General features: G+C 47.6%; 2 protein-coding genes across 3 annotated transcripts; one reads left to right on the top strand and one right to left on the bottom strand.

Annotated features, from left to right (window-relative positions):
- The first annotated feature begins 2,193 nt into the window (after positions 1–2,193).
- On the top strand, positions 2,194–12,486 carry MORN3 (MORN repeat containing 3). Of its 2 annotated transcripts, none has more exons than XM_052691101.1 (6): positions 2,194–2,303; positions 3,056–3,211; positions 3,679–3,836; positions 5,466–5,625; positions 7,065–7,249; positions 9,088–12,486. In XM_052691101.1, exons 1-6 carry the CDS (start codon positions 2,249–2,251, stop codon positions 9,157–9,159), a joined length of 786 nt encoding a protein of 261 aa, XP_052547061.1. In that variant the 5' UTR covers positions 2,194–2,248; the 3' UTR covers positions 9,160–12,486. The 2 variants fall into 2 exon arrangements, with proteins under 2 accessions (XP_052547061.1, XP_052547062.1); XM_052691102.1 differs by lacking the exon at positions 2,194–2,303 and adding an exon at positions 2,344–2,577.
- ORAI1 (ORAI calcium release-activated calcium modulator 1) lies at positions 9,847–22,177 on the bottom strand. The gene is made up of 2 exons (XM_052691103.1): positions 21,920–22,177; positions 9,847–13,024 (listed from the first exon to the last, which is right to left on the bottom strand). The coding sequence occupies exons 1-2, from the start codon at positions 22,031–22,033 to the stop codon at positions 12,458–12,460; spliced, it is 681 nt and encodes a 226-aa protein (XP_052547063.1). The 5' UTR covers positions 22,034–22,177; the 3' UTR covers positions 9,847–12,457.
- Positions 22,178–22,853: the final 676 nt, after the last annotated feature.

Here is a 22,853-nt window from a genome sequence, read left to right on the forward strand (position 1 = left end):
TTCTTTTCCTTTGTCTTACAAATATCAATTCTTTCTAGCAGTGCGAACAGGAAAGGATAAAATACAAATTCTAACACCAGGTGACTGTAAGCCATGACAACTAAAACATTCTAACTCATGTTTCTACGGGGAATTGGTGCTGCTGATCTCATCGTGTAATCGGGATTTATTCCTCCGTTCAGGACTTGGAACAAGTGAGGCGTTATCTCAAGTAGGGCCGAATTACTTTTGCCTTCATCATCGTCCTGTGATCTGCATGTTTTAAAGCAGCGCCCAGGGTCCTGCGGGCATTCTGTGGTTGCACAGCAAATGATTCTCAGCTCCGGGCGACTTCTCTGATTAACATCGGAATCCCTGAGCGGTGCTGTCACAGGTACTCAAGTAGAGACAATGAGCTGTAAATCTGCAGCAAACGAAATTCGGGGGGAAAGGCTGTCTGGTAGGCAGCAGCTGCAGCAGCTCTCTGGTAAACATGGCACTTTGCATGGATATGCGAGTGCTTGGGCATCTCAGATAACCCACAGATCTGACCTCAGATGGTCTGGATGTAAAAACAACACGATCTTTATCTCGAGAGAGCTGTTCACAGCAAAGAGATGGAAAGAAAGGCATTCCCGCAAGGCTGTCTTCTAAGCAAAAATCAGCCCGTGGAATTTCTGTCTCAAACTTTCTACTGCTACATCTCCTAAATCCTGTTCACAATAACTCTTCAAAACACCCGTGGGGAAAAGCTGTGAGTGCTGCCCCCACTGCTCGTTTGCCAAAGCTGACACACGTTTGTTACGGTCCAGGTCACTCCCACCTCTTCCTCTGGGTTTTAAATGGAGCGCAGCAGCAGTCAAACACACATCTGAGCATCCTGCTTTCACAGGATGTCGTTGTCACACTCTTCACCTTTAAAGAATTCCAGCATATGTTTCTCTGAGTGTTTCCTATATTTACAAAGTTCCCGGAACAAACTCATATTATTGGCTCTGACAGTTTTCAGTTGGTTTGGGCATTTCACTTTGGTGATTCCCTCTGCTTTGTGAGAGCAATCTCAGCTCAGAGCAGCTGTGTTTTTATTGCAGAAATGATTGGTTTCAGATATTGTAGAGCACCGAAGTCCTTTGGGTTCATTTAATAACAGCAACAAAATAAAATCTCACTTTTTAAACTGAAAAAAGACGAAAACTAAAGCCCACGGTGTGTCCTGTGACCTCGCTGCACACACGGCCGAGTCCTGCCTGCGCCCCCGCACACCTCCATCGCTCCGTTCAGCACACCGGGGCTACTGTCCAAACCTGAACTCAGAGAAAGGTTTGTAATACAGTACAGTAAGAATTACTGAATGTAATGCCACTCATTTGTCACTCATTTGAGGATCAGCCCTCAGCAGGACAGGCCGACCCTCCCAGGCCATCTTTGGTTCTGTTTAATGGAGCTGCGCTCTTGAGTTGTGTGCAGCTCATACTCGTCTATTATTCTCATTGCCATTGGCTTTTCTTACATCTGCCTCTGTGCTTTTTCTAAGCATTAAAGGGGTAAGAACCCAATCTGTGAATCTTGATTTGCTTCATTATCTTCTTTTCTTTATTGCATCCAAACCAGTTTAAAGTAAATACTGAATTTCAAACATATACATACATACCTGTGCCTTTCATTTGCCCAAAGCTGTGGGTTGGTGACACACTTTGGGCTTGCTTTTCTAAATCCGTGCACAAGCTGCACTGGTTAAAAATAAACACGTGCAATTGTCTGAGTTGGGAAATTAATTAATGGACCTGACAGATTCTCAGTTAACTGCAGCGCAATACAGTGGCTGAATTATTCAAGATTAATTAATTCAAGATAATTAATGCTTTTCCAGCAGGGCCCGTTTGTGCTCATAATACAAGGCCGTAACCTTGGGGCTGCAATAGGCATTTTTTCTTCTCCTTTGTGGGTTCCCCCCAATCCCTGCCCTGCTCCGCAGCCCCGCGCCTTCACTGTCCAGTGGTCCTCAGGCTCTGCACAAACCCTGAACACATTTGTGAAAGAGCGTGAAGAAATCCCCCTGAACACCTTTCTCTCATTCTTCATAACGGGAAATATATTTTTCTACCAGTATTTCCTCGCTGGGCCACTCTGCCCAGCACTCCGTCGTACCCACGCACCGCCGCCCGCACGCGCCGCACGCAGCACTCGCTCCCATTCCCTGCAGGCTCTCCGGGCCGCCCTCAGCCGGCGCTGCTCCCGCTCGCTCCGCGCACGCGTTGGCAGCGTCGCTATGACGACTCGGCGATGCCCGCGGCGGTGGCTGGAAGCGCTGCGCTCCCCTGCAGGTCGGTGCCCGCGGGGCGGCTGGGCCGGGCGGTCGGGAGGCGCGGGCTCGTCTGCAGGAGGGCTTTCCCGACCCACTGCCGCCTCGCTGGGAACGTCCTGCGCTGAGCTCACAATGAGCTCGTTTCCCACCGCTGCTGCCCGGCACCGCTGGTGAGGAGCGAGACGGGAAGCGCGATACACAACAACACTGCTCACTGGTCGTCACGGACTCCGTTTTTGTTAGCAGTGATTAGACACGAAATAACTTTTGAATCATCAAGTGGAGAGCTAAGGGTGAATGTCGACTCGTTTTCTAAGATACTCGATTTATTTAAGGTACTAGATTGTACTCCCTGGCAGTGAGATATTTCCTAAAATACAATTTTGCCATGTGCTTCAGTGAGCGCACCCTGCTGACGTGGAGGCAGAGGAGCAGCCTTAGGAAGGAGATCGGCTGTGTTCCTGCTGTGCCAGGACGGGTCTGACCTTCCCTGGTGTCCCAGAGTCCTCTTGAAGGTACACAGCCCCATCCTGCTGCAGCTTACTTAGCATTTCCCAACAAGCTACCAGCTTATTTTCAGATAGAGCTGTTTTGTACATTGGTATTTTTAGATACCTTCTGTTTGTTGCATCTTGATAGATATCAAACCCAGACCTCAATTACTGGCTCAGATGCACAGTAAAGTAAGCTTACAAACACACCGTTCTACCAGTACCTGCCTCTGTAATTTCTCCCTAATTCATTTCTGACAATCTTTGTTTTCCCTTCCAGCTGAGAACACGATGCCTGTTGTGAAATACCCCAGGGCTGCAGAGCCTCTCTGGCATGAATGGGACAGGAAAGCACAGAAAGATGGATTAAGACATACAGTCTATGCTGTAAATGGGGATCAGTATACTGGAGAATGGTTGGACAACTTAAAACATGGTAAGATCCATCATTTGGAGAAAAGCACCAACATAGGCATCTTTACAAAAGTTCAGGGCGTCAGGGAGCAGTCAGTCAGTGGCTGTGTGTGTTCATCCACGTACAACAGCATGTGTTTGATGCAACGCCGTGCAAAAATGTGCTCAGATATTTCTAATGGGTAATGAAGCGTGCGCTCAGCTGCAGGGCTGCTACTGAGACACCTAGGCTACAGATGTTAGAAATGCTCTGAACCCAGCGTGCTGCAGTCAGCTCCACGCACCCACAGCTGCACTGTGCTCTCAGTGCTCTCAGCTCCCAGCACACGGGTTGCAGGGAAAGCATAACCCAGGGCACAGACAGCCCAAAAAGCAGGGATGCTGCACTGCCAGCACCGAAACACACTGGCTTATGGTATAATCATTAAGCATCACACATTCTCCTACTCATCGTGATCATCTCCCTGCAATCCCTGTTTACTGAAACAGGTAAAGGCACCCAGATCTGGAAGCACAACGGCGCTGTTTACAGCGGCGACTGGAAGTTTGGGAAGCGGGACGGGTACGGCTCGTACAGCATCCCTGAGCCCGTGACCAAGGAGTACCTGAAGGTGTACACAGGCTGGTGGAGGAACGACAAAAAATGCGTAAGTGAGATTTCCTGCACCTGCCTTGAAACATGCAAAACAATCATTTAAAATACTGACTTTTTTCAAATGGCACCAGGCCCCCAGCTTGAAGGTCCAGAAGGGTTTGGGGGAAATGAGTATTGTGAAGCAAGGAAATGAAAGCAAGAGCTCTCGTGCTGAAGCCCTCTCCCGGTGGGAAAGCCTGCCCTCCCCAGCCTTCAGGCCTGGGTTTGCTTTAAAATTGGGCTTGTCCCTCCTGAAAGCTCAGGAAGTTCCAGGGGTGACATCCATCACACTGCAGAGCCCACAGACTCCAGCAGGAAGCACCCATCTCCCCATCCCCCGGTCCCTGCAGCACAGGAGGGTCAGGCCATGTGTCCATGTATGATTGCATGCTGACCCCAACACTGACGTGCTTCCAGCATGCTTGCAGCGCGGGAGGAACTTGTCCACAGAGCATGCACTGCAAGTGCTGTGAGAAAAACCAGCTTAGAAGCACTGTGCTGCAAGTTTTACAGCACATTAAGCAAAAAAGACAAGTTATGTTGGGAATTGAGCCCGTGACATAAATCACCAGCTTTTCTACAGGAAGCACAATGAGGAAGTCATCCGGTAAAAACAACTGCAATCCTATGAGCACAATCCTTTCAGGATTTTCTGATCTGCCCATGGAAGCCTTATGTTTGCCTTTGTGTCCACTGCTCTCGTGCTTCTAATTGGTGTGCAGCTCCACGGCTTGAGCCTCTTTGCAGGAGCTTCTTCCCTCATTCCCTGGGAATGTACTTTGGATGATTGAGTTTTGGCAAAACATTTACACTGACGTCCAAACAACAGTATTTTTATTTATTTTTCTTCTGCAAAATCCTCCCCTTTGCATCCAGGAAGTTTAATAGAATTACTGCTCTGAAGAATCAGCTATTGACACAGCGTTTTCTTTTTTCCCAAAAGGTAAATTACTGCTTTTGTCCTAAGGGAAAACTCCCTAATAACACGTAAATATTTCTCAGTGGTATGACGTCCCGTGACGAGGAAGTCTCTAACCTGGCCAACACAGACACAAGATAAACACCTCCCTGAGGTTTCCGGCTCACACACACCTAGTAGGCTTAATTCAGAAGTTCATTGATCAAATGTACACCAGCAGTGAGCTGAGAGATGGTCTGAGAAGCGGGAGCTGTTTGTGTTTACGGATGCAGCAGGAGCAAAATCCATTATTAGTGGCTCTGGAGATTGTTAGCCTGCCCCGGGCTGGGAAGGGGCTGCCAGCCTGGGATGCTGCAGACTGCAGGAGACATCAGCCCTGTCGTGGGACATCACATCCCAGTGGAAGAGCCACGTCACTCTGGTGGTGCATCCCCAGGTTTGTCAGACCTGCTTTTAGCCAATTAGCGCAGTCATGCCAAAAACAATACGCTGAGATACAGACCTGAGATTTTGCTATGGGAATTTGATAATTGGTCAACAAAATCCCATAGCATCACTTCTCATTTCCTGCAACACATAAACAGAGGTTGAATTAGGCTGCCGTCAGCTGTATCTAACAGTAGTAAGTAAAGGAGCAGCATACCGAGAAATTAATGCCCCAGAATTGAACACCAACACCTCTTGATAGAGAGGCTCCTGAGCAACTCCTCTGCTGCTGTGCAGGGCTACGGGACGATGCTCTACCCCAGCGGGGAGCGCTACGAGGGCGAGTGGAGCAGCGGGCAGAGGAGCGGCTGGGGTCGGATGTGCTACGGAGACGGCTCCACCTACGAGGGGCAGTGGCTGGGAGACCGGCCGGGCGGGCAGGGGATGCTGTGCCTGCGTAAGTACCTGCGAGCCGCCTGGCCTGTGTAAAACGCACGGCAAGCGGTGGCGGATCTTTGCTCCGAGATGAACGGTGGTGCCGCCTTGATCTCCAGCGCAGCCTGGCGGGGCAGAGGCTGGCGCCCCGTCTGGAGCCTCTCTCGAGCAAGCATCACGGGCAAGGGCGGGCCTGCGATGCTCCAGGCCACACACATGGAAGCTTGCTTTTGCTGTGATTTACATTGAAATGACGGAGATGGGTTAGAGACAATACATTACTGGGTCAGAGAAGAACAAATGGCTATTTTTAAGGCAGGCACATCGCCAGGCATACTTTCATACTTTCTAACTACTGCATACCAAAGAGTCCATTTTCCAGTACGTTACAAACAACAGTTCTGTTTCTGGGCTCCTTTCATCCCCTCTTGTACTTCCGACAGTGGCTCACAGTGAGAGAACGCAGGGGTTCGTTAGCACCCAATGCCTTCCCAGATGTGACACTTGAGTGTATCACAGATTGGAAATGTTGGGGCAATCCCATCATAAAATAGAAATTTGGATCTTTTTTCCTCTTATTTTGCTAGCGATTCAACTTTTTTTTTTTTTTCCAAAGCCAAGACTGCCAGTCCTTTGCAGTACAAAACACCACATTCCAGGAACATTTGAAGAAACATCACCTCCGCAGGTTATGATGATGATGATGATTATTAATCTCTTTTTTTCTTGGGGGCAATCTCAAGGCAAATCACTTACTAAGCAAAGCAGCCGGGAGGAACAAGCATGACCCCCCCCTGCACACTGTGTACACATCTACGCTTTGTCTGCTGGCTGTAAACCCATTTTGGATCAATGGCTCATACCAGTGACACCAACACATGCTTTCAGGGGCAGCTCATTCAGCTGCCTCACTTTGTTCCCATCCAAACCAATCTCCCTGTTACAAACCAGGCACCCTCTGGGTTTAGCAGCTGCTGCTGGGCTGCTCAAGAGCCCGCCTGTTCCAGGCAGAGCCCGGGACCCCACTGAGCCGGATTCCTTCTCGTTAAAATTAGCCAGAGCGATTATTTCATACGCGTAAGCTGAACGCATTCAGCTCAACTGCTGGAAGCGTGCCCACGTGCTGGCAGCACTGCAATGGTGAAAGAAAAAGGAGTTCTCCAGCGGAGGTCACGACAGCCGCAGCTCAGATTAAATCACTCGCCCTGGCCACGTGCCTGGCAGGGGGAGCAGCCAGGAGCAAAGTGCTGCTTCACCACCGCAGCTCAGACCAGAGCAGTGCAGCAGCAGGCAACGCAGCCCTGGGATCCTCCTCAGCAGATGTGAGCAATGCATGGGAACACCCGAGTGCTGCAGCACACCCTGTGCAGGCAACAGCCCCTCTGACGTAGCCTCAGCTTTGGACCTAGCTCCTGATGAGCACATGCAAATCTCACGGTCTGTTCATGTCTTTGATCGCAGCAAACAATGACAGGTACGAAGGAGGTTGGAAAGATGGAAAGAAGCACGGCCCAGGCAGATTCTTCTTCTTGGATAAGGGACAACTGCTTGAAGGCATCTGGGTGACAGATGTACCAAAATGCGGGATTATGATCGACTTCAACAGAGATGCAGCTCCTGCCCCCACCCAGTATCCAATCCCAAAGGTAACTGCTTGGAAATCCTGGTTTGCTAACGATGTCTATGCCAACAGCACTTGTTAGAGCTCACGGTACCTATTTGGGTCATGCCTTCTCTTCAGGTAGTCACTCGGGATCTGTACTCAAGCTCTTTTGGTTAGCAGTGACCCGAACATCCCCGCAGGGCCAAGCTGCTGGCTCAGTGGCACGAGGCCCCGCTGGAGCCTTGGACCTGCCTGCGCTTCTGAAAATGCAGTTCTGCACCAAAACTGCTAAGCGCTCCGACCCAGCACAAAGGAGATGCAGCTAACAGCCAGAGACAACAGTGGGATTTGTGTCAAAACTACATGATTTCTCCCAGCCCTATGGCTAAGGCTGACCACACCTTGCCAAGCCAGCTGAGCCCCACACCAGCTCTGTTCCCCAGCCCAGGCAGTGCCCACACCAACATCCCTGCTGCCCTGTTCCCTTGAGAGCAGCAAACAGTGCAGAGCTTTGCTGAGAACTGAGCTGCAACACCTTCAATGATCACAACTTGGCACACAGCCGCTTTTTTCCAGCAGTGCAGGGAACAGAGGCCTCACAGCCAGTGACATTTCTTACCTTGTAATGCTGCTCCAGGAACAGGATTGTAGTAATTAGTGCTGGGCACAGCACAGCCTGCTGAGGCCCACAGCTCTTACAACTTCATTTCCTAACTTCATCCACATCTTCTTTCTCTAGTAAGGTTCTCCAGCATTTTTGACAGCCAGTTCCTTCTTCAAGTTTAAGGTACGGTCACAGCAGCACAGAATAATAAAAAACAAACACCAAAGAAAAGCAGCCCCAATTTTGCAAAAAGAGCAGTGCTTCTAAAAATCTAAACTAAAAATCTTTACCTCACATGATTTGTCAGAGATCACTCAAGAGAGCTGCCTCTTCAGCATCTCAGCCCAGGGCACAGGATGAATTTCATAGCTGCTAAAGCAGGGTGCTTGAGCCCAGCAGCTCAATTAACTCCCATGAAGACCAAATTATAACCCAGTTTTCCTTGTTTTATGAACTAAAAGAAAGCATCAGCTCTCACTGCCATTATTGTGCTTTCAGCTGGAAGAGATTTATTGATCTCAGAACAGGAATGAAGAAACATAAAAGGAGAACAATTGACTACAGGCTTTCATAAACCATTTGTCAAATTACCATCAGTAGCACCAGTTAGGGAAAACTCAGCCTTCTTTCCTTTTGAGGCATGCAAGGAAAATGAGCAATAGAAGGATGTGTTTGAGAGAGCCCTGACTGTAGTGAGGGGAAGGACAACCGAGTGGCCTTGGAGCACTGCTGTCCTAGTTACTGCAGCCAGGGCTTTGTAAGGCTTCATGGAACAAGGACCCTGTCTTCTACTGGGGAGGGAGAACACACACGTAAAGCCCCCAGCACGTGTGGGGCTATAAAGCATGATGACAAGCTCCTGGCACGGCTTTAGTGCTTCCCTTTGCATTATCTGCATGGCCCCCATTTGATGACATGGACTCCTGCTTTCACGTGACTTACTGATGCTCAGCCGTATGACTGCTCATTACTCACTGTGGAACTGCAGGCGAGATCCAACAGGCTGCAAACCAGAGCCAGTTTTGCCCAGGAATTGCTTTTGTTAAAGAAGAATCAGCGCAGCGCTCCATGCTGGGGGAGTGCAAGGAGACAAATGGATTCAACACTGTAATGAAATTCAGGAAGTGCAGTGATGTTTCTGAATTAGTAACTGAAAGGTTGTGGTATAAACTACAGTCCTGCTGCACAGGAGATGCTCTGTTAACGTTAATCAATAGCTATAAACTTTAAGCCTCTTTAATTACACCGCATAATTGATTTCTGTTCCTTTTATTTAGATTGAACTAGCTGATCCTGATGGTGTTTTAGCAGAGGCCCGAGTGCTTTTTGATGACAGCCAGAACGACTAACCAGATGCTGAAGGACAAAAGACGCAGGATTAGAACATGATCTCGGGTTACTTACGTGCCTCATGCCCATGCTGCTGTACGTCGTCTTGTGGTCAGCCTCACCCGTCCCCCAGAACTGCCCCTGTGTGCCTCACTGTGCAGGCAGCTGTGCTTCAGGCCTCCTCCCACCCACCGTTATTTAAACACGAGCAGCAATCAAATAACAACCACTCACAGCAGCAAAATGCGCTGGGGGATGCAGCGACTCTTTGCCCAGCTCCTGGCTCATTCCTCCTGCTGCTCACAAGGTCAGTGGCTGCCTGCTGAGGAACACACCGGGCAGCAGGCAATTGGTTCACCTGATTTAAACTACGCTCCCGATATCACATCCTGTTTACAGCTGCGAGGTCCCTTTTCACTTTCTGTCAGCTGGAAGATAACCTACTTTTCTATTTAAACACTTGGAAAAGAGCAGAGCACTTAGTGTCAAGATTTAAACAGTGCTGATGGCAGGAAAAGCATTCTGCCAACATTAGGCTCTTTATACCTGTGTGAACAGGAAACACCATCTTTGTATGACTGCAGTGAGAAGCTGCATACATTTCAGAGACCCTCAGCAATACAGTGAGGATTAGCAACAACACAGGCAGGCAGAGGCAATGGATGTAGAGAAAATAAGTATTTTTAGGCATCTAGGTAACAATCAGCAACAATTGAGTATATTTTATTTCATTATCTGAAGTTATTTTATATCTAAATAATTGATATACAATAACTGACATTTAAAATGCTTGAGGTAAACATGAAATACCATTAGTATAAATAAAGAACAAAAAACAAGCTGAAGTGCACTCAACATCTGGAGCCATACGATCAGGCCTGGTTACTGCCTCAGGCACACAGTTATGAGACGTGGCCAAGGCACAACTTTTGTGACCATTTCCACAGCTGGAAAACGAGAGAAACACTTGATATCAGAGATTAAAGTGCAGAAAATAGTCAGTGAAATGGCTGGGGCTGACAGCTCCAATAGGTGAGGACCTACTGGCTTGAGAAAGTTAAAAAATAAGCTCGTAATTTTATATTTCCTAAACAAAACACTTTCATTTTGTAAAAGACCCACAAGATAAAAAGTCCAGAACCCTACCAAGAACAGCGAATAACTTTACAAAATAAGCTTGGATAATATATTTTCTGGACTTATATTCAAAATAATGTTAGGACTTTTAAATACATCATTTACAGACAGATGCATAATTTTTCAGCCCTATAGCACCCTTCTGACCATTTGTTCCAGAACGATCGAGTCAAATCTGCTTCCTTTACTGCTGTTTTGAGAATCTCCCCTCCCAGGACGCGACTGGTATTCCACCGAGAGATGGGAAAACAAACTCTGTGTCTGCCTCAGTTACTGTGGTTTGGAATGCTGTTTTCTTACTGCCTTCACTATCAGAATCTTTACAGTGCTCCATGAACAAACGTGTGAGGAATCGTAGCCACAGTTCTCACCATCGATAGATTTACACCAGTATGAGAACACCTGAAACACAACGGAATGGCAGAGCGGGAGAAAATCCTGCCAGGCCTCTGTACAGCAGGAGGCCCTGGGAAACTGGTGTGTGGAAAAGAGTTTTCTGCCAATAGGCAGAGGATACCCCAGGAAACCTGCTGAAAAAACACCAGGTCCTCTTCTAATGGCTGTTTTTCAGAACAGATGCACCACTGTCAACACCTTCCACATCCCATAGACTGAAAATACATTGGGATAACCTGAGATGGAGGCTGGGTGTAAGAGACCACATTCAGCCCAGGCTCACTCAGGTACAGTTCCCTGTACTGTCACATTCACCAGTCTGATTGAAAAACAAACAAACAAAAACAACAAAACCACCAGTTTATATTCCACAGTGTTAGCTACTGCAGGAGGTAAAGGTATGCTCCATTCGATTTGAAACCCGTCTCAGTTTGTCTTCAAAAATGGCTTTGACCCATTACAAACCAAAGCTTTTCTACACAAGAATTGCATTCCAAAGAAAATCCACTTACAGACATAGCTGGAATTACTGCAGCAGCCCAGGACTACTGCTGCATCCTTCTTGGCCAAACCTCTCACGTGAGAGGCCCAAGGGAAGTTTTAGGTTAAGGAAGAAATTAAAAATAAAAAAAAAAATGACACCAGAGCCTCACTAGCATAGATTCATGTCTGAAAGTAAGCAGCAATATTAGTTACAAATAATCTACTTTCATAAATATATCTATGGAGATTAAAAATAGCTTCCAGAGGATCTGGAAGGCAAAAAACATCTTAAGAAGTTACTAAGGGCAGCACTTCAGCAAGCAGAAGACTTTTTCTAAACAAGGAAGACCAAGGCTTAGCAATAGCTAATTACTTGGGAATCCAATGCAGAGAAAGCACCTTTTGCAGCTTGTATCTGAGGATTTATTAAAAATATATTTTTAATATAAAAGTATAAAATAATTGCTACTTTGACTTGGAAAAAACAGCAGTGGTTCTGATCTTCAAGCAAAAAAATATCCAGTGATAATTTCCATTTAGTTCCTTCTTTTTAAAAAAAGATTCCTAAATGGAAAACAGGCAGTTCTATCTCTCCAGATAATACATGCCAGCTTCTGAGAACTTGAAAACAGTTATTGCTTTTATTTTCTTCCAAAGAAGAGCATAGCAGTCTCATTCCTTCTCCTGTGGCCATACCACATGGCAGCAGAACGAGTCACGGGTGTTCAGTGAGTTACACAGCATGCAGCTGCCATGGAAAGGTGCTGGAGAAGTCACTGATGTAAGAATTACTTGGCAGCAAAACACACTGGAGAAAGTGGTGGGAGAGCTTTCCCTTCTACCATCTGTCAGACTGAGAGAACTGAGAGTGCTAGCACTGAAACTGAGTGCTAATTGCTGCATATCCCAAGTAATTTGTATCATGCCATGCAACGCGGACTGGACAAACAGTATCTTCTAGTAAATGCCAACGTTAAACAAAGAGGAAAAAGCTTCTCTGTCCATCCCTATCACCCAAATGTACAGCATTACTCTCCTTGCATTTGTGTAGCCACCATTCAGTGGCAGGCAGAAACAAATGAGAGTGCTCAGAAAAGGGATGTGGCACATGCACATCCGGTCATCCATTCCTTCTGGTCTCAGCTAGCCATGGTAAGGGGAGAACTGTTGTGGGTTGGTTTTTTTTCCCCAAACATTTATAAACTTCTATGAAAAGAAAATCAACAGTTTGAACATTCATGCATGGGGGAGTCAACATAAGGCAGGAGCAGAACGGTGGATTTATTTTCTTTAAGTACAGGTTTATGCAAAATGGGTAACAGCTGGGGAGATGGCATCACCTCTGTGATCCAGCTGATCCTGGAGCCGTGCAAATTCAGCAAGTTCATTCAATTCTTGAAACTGCCTGTCTGTTTTATGGCTCACCAGAGACCTGTAGAAGTGGACTGCAAAGACAATGAAAATCAGTCCAAAGGGAACCATGATAGACGTCGATGCAATGGCTGCTGCCTGTCCTGACGTGATGCTGGAATTGCTGCTCTGAGCTGGGTCAAGGGGGTTCTTCTTCAAGGGAAGAAACTTCACCCAACACAGCAACACCACCTCTGCAAGAAAGAGCAAAGTCCCAATGACAGTAGAAAATGCCCAGGCAAGCTCAATGTGCCGATGCATACGCTCATGAGGAGATTCCTTTACAGAGTTGAGATTATGCACGTTGCTAACAGCCTCTATATTTGGAAGAATGCAGGTACTTATCATGAGTGCAAAAAGGTGAACTGCAACAAGGACTGTAGTACAGGCACTGAATGCTATCAGGAGACCTCGTGGGTAGTCATGCTCTGCATCAAGTTGAACTTCTACCATGGCCACCTGAAAGGAAAGGGAAAAAAAGGAGATATAATTACCTCTGTTACATACTGCTTGACTACCAATTCTGATTTTAAATGATTTTAATTGCAGGATAATTAGGCATGTCATTCTAATTCTGCTTATGCCGAGACAATAAAAATACTTACTTGATGCTCCAATGACTCTGGAACTTCACCTGATCCAAACAAAGCGACAGGCTGCACCACACTTCAGTCTTAGGTGGCAGCCATCACACAAAGCCACCCCTTCACATTTACTGCTCAGCTTAAAGCCAACCATCAGCGTGCACAAAAGCCTCGAGCAGCACAGCCACTGAGCTACCTCCAGCTCATCCCACAGAACAGCTGCATTTTAACAGTCCAACCATGCTGATCACAAGGTGGAAGAGTTCTTCTTTCCCACACTACTAAAGTGGCAGACTCTAGACTCTAAATATTGCTGAGTGTTATGAAATGCTTTGTGTCGCATACGTACGTAGAATGAATGCCGTGCGAAGTCATTTGAAGTAGGTATCAGTAACATGGCTGCCTTTAAGGCTGCAGACTGCCTTCAAACCCTGCTACTCCTTTCATCTTCTGTGCCTGTGTTCTGAAGAGCCAGAGCCCTTCATTAGAGGATCACCTTTCCACAGGGCTCTCAGTTACATTCTTTCACTCAAAATAAGGTTAAAGCAAACTTCCAGAAAAAAAAAAGAGGTTCAGAACACCAAAGGCTCCACCATGTGCATGGTGCCAAATACATGTTAGAGGGAAGTGGTGTGGGGAAGGCTGAAAGAAGGAAAAATAATGTTCTCCTAGGCAAGAAAAGTGAACAAAACCAATGAGGGGAAGATTCCAGAAGGAATTATTCAATTCAGCATGCTAAGATCTCAGATCCAGAAAACACAGTAGTTACTCCTCTTTGAAATAATAACAGGGTGTTTACAGCAGAAATCCTCCTGTTCAAGGAATGAAGCAGTATGAGAAGCCCTGGCCAGCACCAACCTCTGGAAGCTGCAGCTGTAGCCACGTCGCTGGGAAAGCATCTCTCCCGTGTCTCATCAGCACAGGTTTGGCCCATTGCTGCACCACACAGATGGCTTAAATGGTGCTCAGACTACGGCACGCATCTCAGACACCTTAATTTTCATCAAAAACTCACAAGGAAAAATGTTCATAGACAGCTGCACAAACAGTGAGCATTCAAACCTCACTGCTTTGCTGGAGCAACTAAAACTGCACCAAGTGTGGGGTCCCAGCTCCACACACACAGAGCCAGCACGTCCTATGGCACCCCAACTCCTAACTGCCTGCCCCAAACGTTAAGCCAACCAAGGCTCTTACACACGTTTCAACAGGCACTCCAGGCCATTTGCCAATATTTTAATTCCTTTATTGAAAGCTCTTGTCATCATAAGCCCAACCAACCAGCCAAGCTAGTGAGCAGCATCCAAGTGCTAAAGAAACTCCACAAGAAATTACAGTAATACATACACAATTCTTGCGTGAAGGTTTTAAAATAACCACTTCTCAGCTGTGAAAAACTTCACAGTTGAGAGGATAAACATATGGCCGTCAGGTCTCCCTTCAGCAGGGATTGCTCTCTAAGTCCCCATGCACTCGTGGGATGCTGGGCTTCCTGTGCTGTGTTTTTCACAGAACAACTGCAAGCCTTCACCACTGAGGAGTCATTTTCTTACTTATCAACATTTTTTCCATGTACATTTTCTGGTGTGTAGCTTGAATGCAAAAGCTGGGCTGCTGGGTCTGTTGCAGACTCAGTAATTCTCCACTCTTGCAGGTCATTTAAATCCTCCATCCCAGTTCTCATTATGATAACAACCAAATGAGACACCAAGGAACACCATAAGATAAATATTTTTTTCTCATAAGAACTGATTATTTCTGAAGTATTTCATTCGCCAAATGTTGATAACATTAATGATGATATCAAGCAGCTGATTCTAAAGTTCAGACAGGCTCATAGTTGCAACATATTGGCTGTTCTGGAGCTCTTCCCATTTCAACGGCATCAGAAAGAAAGCTCTTTCCCTAGGCTGAGCTAAAGGAAATCTCAAACAATTACATGTAATCTACAAGTACCTAGTTATGATTTGCCTTTACTTAAATGCAACCAAAAGAGCATCTTACACGAGAACAGCATAATTCAAGCAGCATTCACGCATTCAGAGAGGTCTGTGCAGAGACAATCATAGGGACTTCTGATCTCCAAGAAGCAGAGATCCTGGCCAGGCATCTGCTGAGGAAAAAGGCTGCATTTTATCACTGCTGGACACCCCACATGAGTCTCTACCATCACAACACCACGACAGGACAGGTGGAACCTGAGCTTGAGGGACACAAACAAGGCTTCGGCATCTGTGGCTGATGGGCATTAAGGCAGAGCAGCTTTGCACAGGGCGCCTGCTGCGCTGGCCGGCCCCATATGGCTTCTGTGAGTGCTTTCTGAAACACGCTGAGACCAACTCGAAAGCAGGAAGGGTGTAACTTCCTTCAGCTCAAACCATACCGTGCAACTAGCTGCTGTGACTGCAAGCATACCATCTCTGTAAGAAGAATTACAGGCGGCACCAACACCATCTCAAGGCAGTGCAGTAAGCTGGCAGCCAGGCAGGCACCACTGCACACTGCCCAGTATTCCCAGTTTGAGAATGGGCAAACAAGGCAGAAGCCATCTGCCCACTTGAAAAACAGCTGGAAAAATATTTCTCCTGACGCTAAGGAGATGACAGCTTCATAGATTCAGCCTTCCAAGGGACCAGTGCGAAAGCTCCACACTTTGAACATTCAGGGTATATTGAGACATGATCAGTGCTGCCCACCAACACTGACAGCTCTTTGCAGACTACACGCTCTCCAGAAAGGGGGGTGGATGTTTTTCTTAAACTTTCCTTGATGAGAAAATGTGCCTAAGAAACAAAGACATAAGAGTTTTTCATGTGTTCATAGACAGGAAAGGAAAAAAAATTATGCTGAAGCAATTAGTTGTACAGAGACACCCTTAAGCAAAAGGGAAACACACTCTATTGCAGTTGTGACATAGTGTTAGAAACACCCTGAAAGGAGCAGGGAAAGCAAGAAAGCACTTCTGTTTTGCATTCATTCAGCATCAATGGATACTTCAGAAATCCCTTCAGATAGAGGCTGTAGGATGCAGAATGCCCAAAGGATTTCAAAGCCTACTAAAGTTGATAGAAAGCCTCCACAGGGGGCACAGCAAAGCCGCCTTGTGCTTGCGCCTGGCAGAGCAACTCCCGCTTGACCTGTAAGTGAGAAATCAGTTCATGTTTTCTGTCTCCTCAAACTACCAAGGAAGTTGCTTTGGGAACCTTTCTCTGGAAAACAGCAGAAAAACTGCCAACACTTCTCAGTTGCAAGCTTCCATTCTAAAGAAAGTAAACAGCACAGGCCAGGCACCTAAAACAGAAAGCTCCATTTTTCATTGAGGTCCTGCATCTGCTTTCCAACAGTAAAGCAAAGCACAACAAGTTCCTGCCTCCTTTGCTCCTGCTGCAACTTCAAAATAAACAGATGAGAACTGCTCTTGTAAGGTCATGCTTGCAATTCCAGGGCCAAGGTGAGCATGTTTGCTAAGATCTAATCCCACACAGTGCAAAGTCTAACATATAGATGCTGATGTTCCACACAGGACTTTTTCCTCTGTGACCTCTAGTAGTTTTCTACGCTGACTCAAACATGCAACCCTCAGAGCACTGATGTCTCCATGGTATCCAAAACAACTGCTTCAGCATCTTTGCCTTCACCACTTTTAAAGTTTCTTTGAACACTTGCTACCTGATTTGTATTGCACAGCTGACAGGGCACTGCATGCATCTTGCCTTGCTGCATAACCAGAGCGTAATGCAGGCTGGGAGACACCTCAAGAGGTCATCTGCTCTAATCCCCAGCTCCGAGAAGAGCTAACTTTAACTTCAGGTCATCCTACAGATATGATCGACAGATTTACTGCAGCCCTTGACAAATCTGTAAGTCTGAAACAGAGCTTCCTAACAAAACTCAAAGACTCATGATTTCAGGATACAAGACTGGAGTTTGCATAAGGCCACAGAAGGGCAGCGCTCACACTTTCAAGAGATGACTGAGTTTGGGCACATGTCATGTTCAAGCCTTCAACAGTTCTGGATTTCACAGTTATGGGAGCCTGAACAATACCAGTCTGCAAGAAATCAGCCTACCCTCTTGAAGAAGCTGCTGAAATTTCAGCTCTATTTACAATTCAGTGTCCTGAAACAAGTTCATTTCACTTGCTTGCGTACAATATTTCCATGTCTCATTACACTCTGAAAAGAAAAGGAAAATGCTGAGCACTCCTGAAGTTTCTATCCATAGAAGAGCACTGACACAGTGACTGACAAACACCAGTAACAAGGAATGAGCTGTGCTATGCTGGTAAAGCAATTTTCATCAGCAACAACACCATTTTCTACAGAGAACTGGTCGCTGCAAATGAAACTCCTATGGCCAAATAAACGCAGGGTAAGTTATTGCTCTGGCTTGTCAGTTGCTCATTTTAGCACAGGGGAGACAGACATTAAAGACTTGCTTCAAATTCCAGCACTATCTCCCAGTTTTATAAGCTGTAAGACAAGTTTCAGTTCCTGTTTAACAATCGGATTCCCTCAAATTAGAAGTATTCCAGGAAAATAAGACATGAGAGACAATGATCAGAAGGAAAACAAAAGGGAGAAGTGAGCTGAGAGCACCGTGCAGCAGGTCACATTGACACTCGAGACTCTACACTGGAAAGAAGATAACTGCTTTGTTGTTATGGGCAATAGCAACAGCAGCAAACAGTTACTGAGAGTTCTCCCCCTTAATCACACGCTTAATCAAGGCTACATCCTTGCAAGGCTGCCCTCAGCTCCTCATCCCTGTCCTTGGCTGCCACTCCTAGGTAAGAAACCAATGAAGAGAAAAAGACAATTTTTATACAGAGCAATACGGGAAGAATGTTTTATAAGAAAGCTTTGTGGTTGGATATCATACGGGCCCATCCACACAAGGAGAGGTAAATGTGACCTGGAGAAATGCAACAGAACTACAACGCCTTCACCTTGCCAGAGCAGAGGCTGCGATCACAAGGTTGTTTCAGTAACAGATCACACAGTGCTCCTGCAGCTGCCCTCAGCTCCTGAGCTGCCTCCTTTTGCCTGACAGTGCTGCACACTCCCAGAGACAGAGACACAAAGGCAGGCTCTGCAGTTCTTGCACCATTCATAACAAGTTATAAACAACTCATACAAAGACAGTGTATGAGCCAGAAACAGTCGCAGGAAATTTAAAAAGGCAAACCAAAATGATATTACTGCTTTTTCTTTTTTTTTTTTTTAAACACAAAAGGAAGCATCACTTACGTACTAGCCTAGAATTGCGACTCTGCGGCTTGTAATATGTTTAGAATGGAAAATGTTAATATTTGCTCAAGTCACCACTGGAACAGAAATGCATGATTTAGCTTGGTTAATAAACATGAAAATCCAATACCCACACAATCAGAGTGAACGCACCTTGAGAAGGCAGCATCTTGACGTGGCACTACTTACAATAAATCTAGTTTTTAAGGTCACATTAGACAGCACAACAGGAACAAACAACAGCTTCACATCACCTTTACACTCTCCAAACAATAGCAGCCACAGGCAGCTGCTACTAGAGATCAGAGAGAGACCAAAGCTCTCCTTGCTGCCTGCCTTGCTCATCTGTAACCTCCAGACAGGGATGCTCAAAGGAGCAACAAAATGCTGCTTTCACAGCAGTAAGCAAAGAGGAGAAACCTTTTGTACAGAGCAGATCCTTCTGGCTGCAGTAAAAACCTCCAACTGCAATAGCGATATAAAAGATATGTGGTGGCAGGAGCTGTGAAACCAGGCTGTAAGGCTTTACTGGAGACTACAAAATGCAGCTGTTGCACATCATTCTTCCAGAAATGTGGTAAACTACAGCTAACACGACTTCTAACGAGGGATGACTGAAGCACGCAGGATGGCAGAGTACCTCCTGTACCTGCCCAGCACTGGCAGCAGCAGGGCTGGATCCTACTTTTCAACATTTCCATGCAGCCCAACTGCTAGAAAAGATGACAGAAGCTGCCTTCTGTATCAGCTCTTCCAAAGGCAACTGCATACGGTTCTTTGACAATATCCAGTATTTTAAGCCTGTATGTTACTACTTGCAACAGTCTGCCTAGTTTGAATCATTAGAGGTGTTTACAAGTGCACTCTCTGCTAAGTGACATCCTCCAAATTCTAAATATAACTAAGTCAACCACCAAGGCTGTGTAATTTAGACACCTAATTTAGGCTTGAGTTTTTTCGTAGAGCTGTTAATTGGCAGCAGGTGGAGGAGGATCTGACTTCTCCACTTCAATAGTTGTTGGGATTTAACAGCTTCCCTGTGATTTTTGGGTACCCTCTGCAAAGTACTTCTAGTGGAGATGGTCAGCAGAGGTAACATGTTGGACCAGACAACAGCACCCATGGAAATCTGCAAAGGAAACACTGAGGAGCATCACTAACATCTCTCTGCAGCCACCAGAGCCTGCATTACTTCCTCAAAGCCAACACAAAGCATAACATCCTGGTGTGTAGGCTCAGAACCAACACTCATTGTAAAGCAGGCTTTCATTAAAAAGTCCTCTGTGGAAACGTTAACACTCGTGAGCTTGAAACCTGGCTGAGTATTTCATGCTCTACACATTGTTGCTCTCTGCAATTACGACTTTGGCATGGATCATTTAACTGGGGCATGCTTCACTAATCTTGAGGGAAAAACCTCTGCAAAATGGCTGCAGTTAGACGCAGGATTAATCCAACGGCGAAGAACCAGTTTAGTGGGAATACACTTAGCTGGTACTAAAGGATGTAAGCACTGTTTAATAAAAGACCACGGATCAATGGAGCACACGAGAGCAGCACACTGCACGGCTGGCAATTCCCAGCAATGCGCTGACAAGTCCTGGATGTGTCTTTCGGGCTCTTTCTTGCGTTGATAAGGAAAAGGGAGGAACAAAGACTCTTAATTGCTGCAAGAAGTTTTAGATCCAGGACCAGATTGCAGCACAGCAGCCCATTGTTCAGACATCAGGTGCTGAGGAATCCACCGAACTCCGAGAACAATGCGGAGGCGTGACAGCACAGCGCAGGCCCTGCCTTCGGTGCAGAAAGCACTCCTTGAGCAGATCAGCAAAGTTATTTAAAAGAAATCTAAAAATACTTGAACATTAAATCAGCTCTTCCGTAACCCAATGAGGAAGTCCCAGCAGCTGACTGCCTGTAACACACCAATAGGGTTACAAGCTGATTTCCAGCGCGACTTTACCAACGAAAACAAAAGTACAATTTTTTTTGAAGGGGTAACTTCCAGAAAAAAAAGCAACATTCACATGTAACACTCCGGGCTGCGAGGGCTTCTCCAAGCAGGACGAAGTAGCTTTTCCTGAATTACCTCAAAGCTGCAGTTTCATACTGCAGCACCCCCAGCTGCCTGAGCTCCTTGGAAAGCAAACATGAGTCTCACCTCATAGGTTCACAGGGATCCAGACCCCACAGAATAAATATTTAAAGAAAAGCCAAGCAGATTTATGAGATTAAGAATTACTTCTAAATAATAGTATTTAAATTTTAAATAATGTTTTAAGATGTGGCATCCTTAGTACAGGAGAGACGTGGACTTGTTGGAAGTGAGTCCAGAGAGCCACAAAATGATCTGAGGGATGGATCGTCTCCCTGGAAGCACAGGCTGAGAGCTGGGGCTGCACAGCTTGGAGAGAGGTGAGAGCATCCTGTCAGAGTCAAAAAGGGCTGTAAGAAAGAAGGGATGGACTCCTTAGTGGTGCTTGTCATAGGGGAAATGGTTACAAACTGAAAGAGGGGAGATTTAGATTGGATACAAGAAGTTTTTATACTGAAGGCAGTGACGCACTGCACAGGGTGCACAGAGAGATGGTGGTGCCCCATCCCTGCACACAGCCACGGTCAGGGGATGGGGCTGTGAGCACTGATGGAGCTGTGGGTGTCCCTGTGCACTGCGGGCAGTGGGAGCAGACGGCCTTCGGAGGTCTCTTGCAACTAAAGCGATTCTACGGAATTCTGGAAACGCAACCATTCACAACTGCCCACAGACGAAAGCAGAGATTCTCTTTTCCACCTTCTGCCCTCGCTGTCAGAAACACCGAGCGAAGCAGCCAAGCTGCCAGCGGCAGTACCACGGGAAGAGCAGCCCCAGCTCACCGCCCCCCGGCCGACACAGCGCCCTGTCACTCAGTCCCCGCGGGCTGTTTTTAGCCTCCGGAGGAGGACAGTGACATTTATTTGACCGTCAGAGCGACAGAGCTTCGCCGCCGCGCTCTGAAGCAGCATCCTCCGCCCGAACGGCGGCGCGGCGGGAAGCGGCTCCCGCTGCAAGCACCGGGCACGGACTGACTTCCACGTGAAATAACCGAGAGCGTCCGACGGATTCTGGACCAAAGCGACAGAAAAACAAAAAACAGCAGGAAGCGCGCACAACTCCCTAAGAATGAGGCAAACCCGAGAGTTTTTCAATATATCGGTTCACGTCGATCTCTAAACGTCCAAGGGATTATTCGCCTTTATATGCCTGCAAAACAACACCGCAGCCCGCGACCCCGGCCCTCCCCTCGCCGCGAGGGCTGCCGGCGAGGCTGTGCCTGCCTGAGGGCAACGCGGCGGCATCAGCACCAGACGGCCGCGTGGCGAGGTCCACCCTCTCTAAGAGCTAAATCCCCACACGGAGCCGCCCCGGCCTCGCGCGGTGCTCTCTCAGCGCAGCGCGGCGGGAAAGGCTGCGACGCGGAAATGGGAAGCGCCGCTCCGCCCGCCCGCCCTCAGCCGGCGCCCCTCACCCGCCGGGCGCTCACCATGGCGAAGCCGGAGAGCAGCGCGGAGGTACGGCTGGAAGCCTTCAGCTTGGCGCGGCTCAGGTAGAGCTTCCGCCAGGACAGCGCCTGCATCGAGTGCTCGTTCAGGCTCATGGGCTCCGGGCGGCGGAGGAGCGGTGCGAGCGGCTCGCGGCGACGGCGGCTCCTTCCGGAGGCAGAGCGAGGGCACCAGCTGCACGGCTAACGCCCCATGGCGCCCGGCGCTGCTGCCGGTGCTGGGGCCGCGCCTGCCGCCCGCCGCTCCGAGTCTGCGCGCCGGCGCCCGCTCCGCCCCTCTCTGCCGCCTGAGGGGGCGCCGCGCGGCTTCTTCCCGCCTCCCGCGCTGAGGCAAAGTGCGGCCGCGACTCGACGGCCCCGAGCGGAGCGATTCTGATACCGTCAGACGCGTTTTGCTGACAGGCCTCTGTGTTTTCTTACGTAACTTCTCATACCTCTGTGGGAACTGCCCCTGCACTCGCTCTCAGGACAGAGAAAAGGGACCGGGGCAGCCGTTACTCGCGCCTCTCGCTGCCTTCCCTTACAGCGCTGCCGGCCCCCCCTCAGCCCGCCTCCCCGAAAACCTCCGGCGCTTCACTTCAGAGCTAACCTCTGCCCTCGGCACCAGATCAACGTTTGTGCAAACTCGTTTATCAGCGAGCGGCTGATAACAGCCGGCCGTTAGCAGAACGGCCAGTGCCAGTGCTTGTCAGTTTTGCAGTCGCCAACAGCATGCAGTTCCATTTATTTCCCTGCCTTTTACAGAGGGAAAAGCGAGGTGCAGAGCAGGCAGTAAGCCGATGGCACAGCTCCGAGGGCTACTGCTGAAGAGGTGAGGCTTAAACCCACTGCTAAAGAGTTCTAGCAAGGAGATGGATGATTCTCGCCACAGAAACGCCAGGCGAGGACACTGCCTACAGGTATGCACGAGCTGAAT

This window comes from Tympanuchus pallidicinctus, unplaced genomic scaffold, assembly GCF_026119805.1.
Source record: "Tympanuchus pallidicinctus isolate F22 unplaced genomic scaffold, pur_lepc_1.0 scaffold28, whole genome shotgun sequence".
Taxonomy (NCBI): domain Eukaryota; kingdom Metazoa; phylum Chordata; class Aves; order Galliformes; family Phasianidae; genus Tympanuchus; species Tympanuchus pallidicinctus.

Excerpts from the sequence above, each read along its gene's own strand:
- MORN3 (XM_052691101.1), top strand. The coding sequence starts at position 2,249 with ATGACGACTCGGCGATGCCCGCGGCGGTGGCTGGAAGCGCTGCGCTCC. Across the intron at positions 3,212-3,678 it reads GTTGGACAACTTAAAACATG|GTAAAGGCACCCAGATCTGG; the intron begins GTAAGATCCATC and ends TTACTGAAACAG. Across the intron at positions 7,250-9,087 it reads CCCAGTATCCAATCCCAAAG|ATTGAACTAGCTGATCCTGA; the intron begins GTAACTGCTTGG and ends CCTTTTATTTAG.
- ORAI1 (XM_052691103.1), bottom strand. The coding sequence starts at position 22,033 with ATGAGCCTGAACGAGCACTCGATGCAGGCGCTGTCCTGGCGGAAGCTC. Across the intron at positions 13,025-21,919 it reads TGCTCTCCGGCTTCGCCATG|GTGGCCATGGTAGAAGTTCA; the intron begins GTGAGCGCCCGG and ends CTTTCCTTTCAG.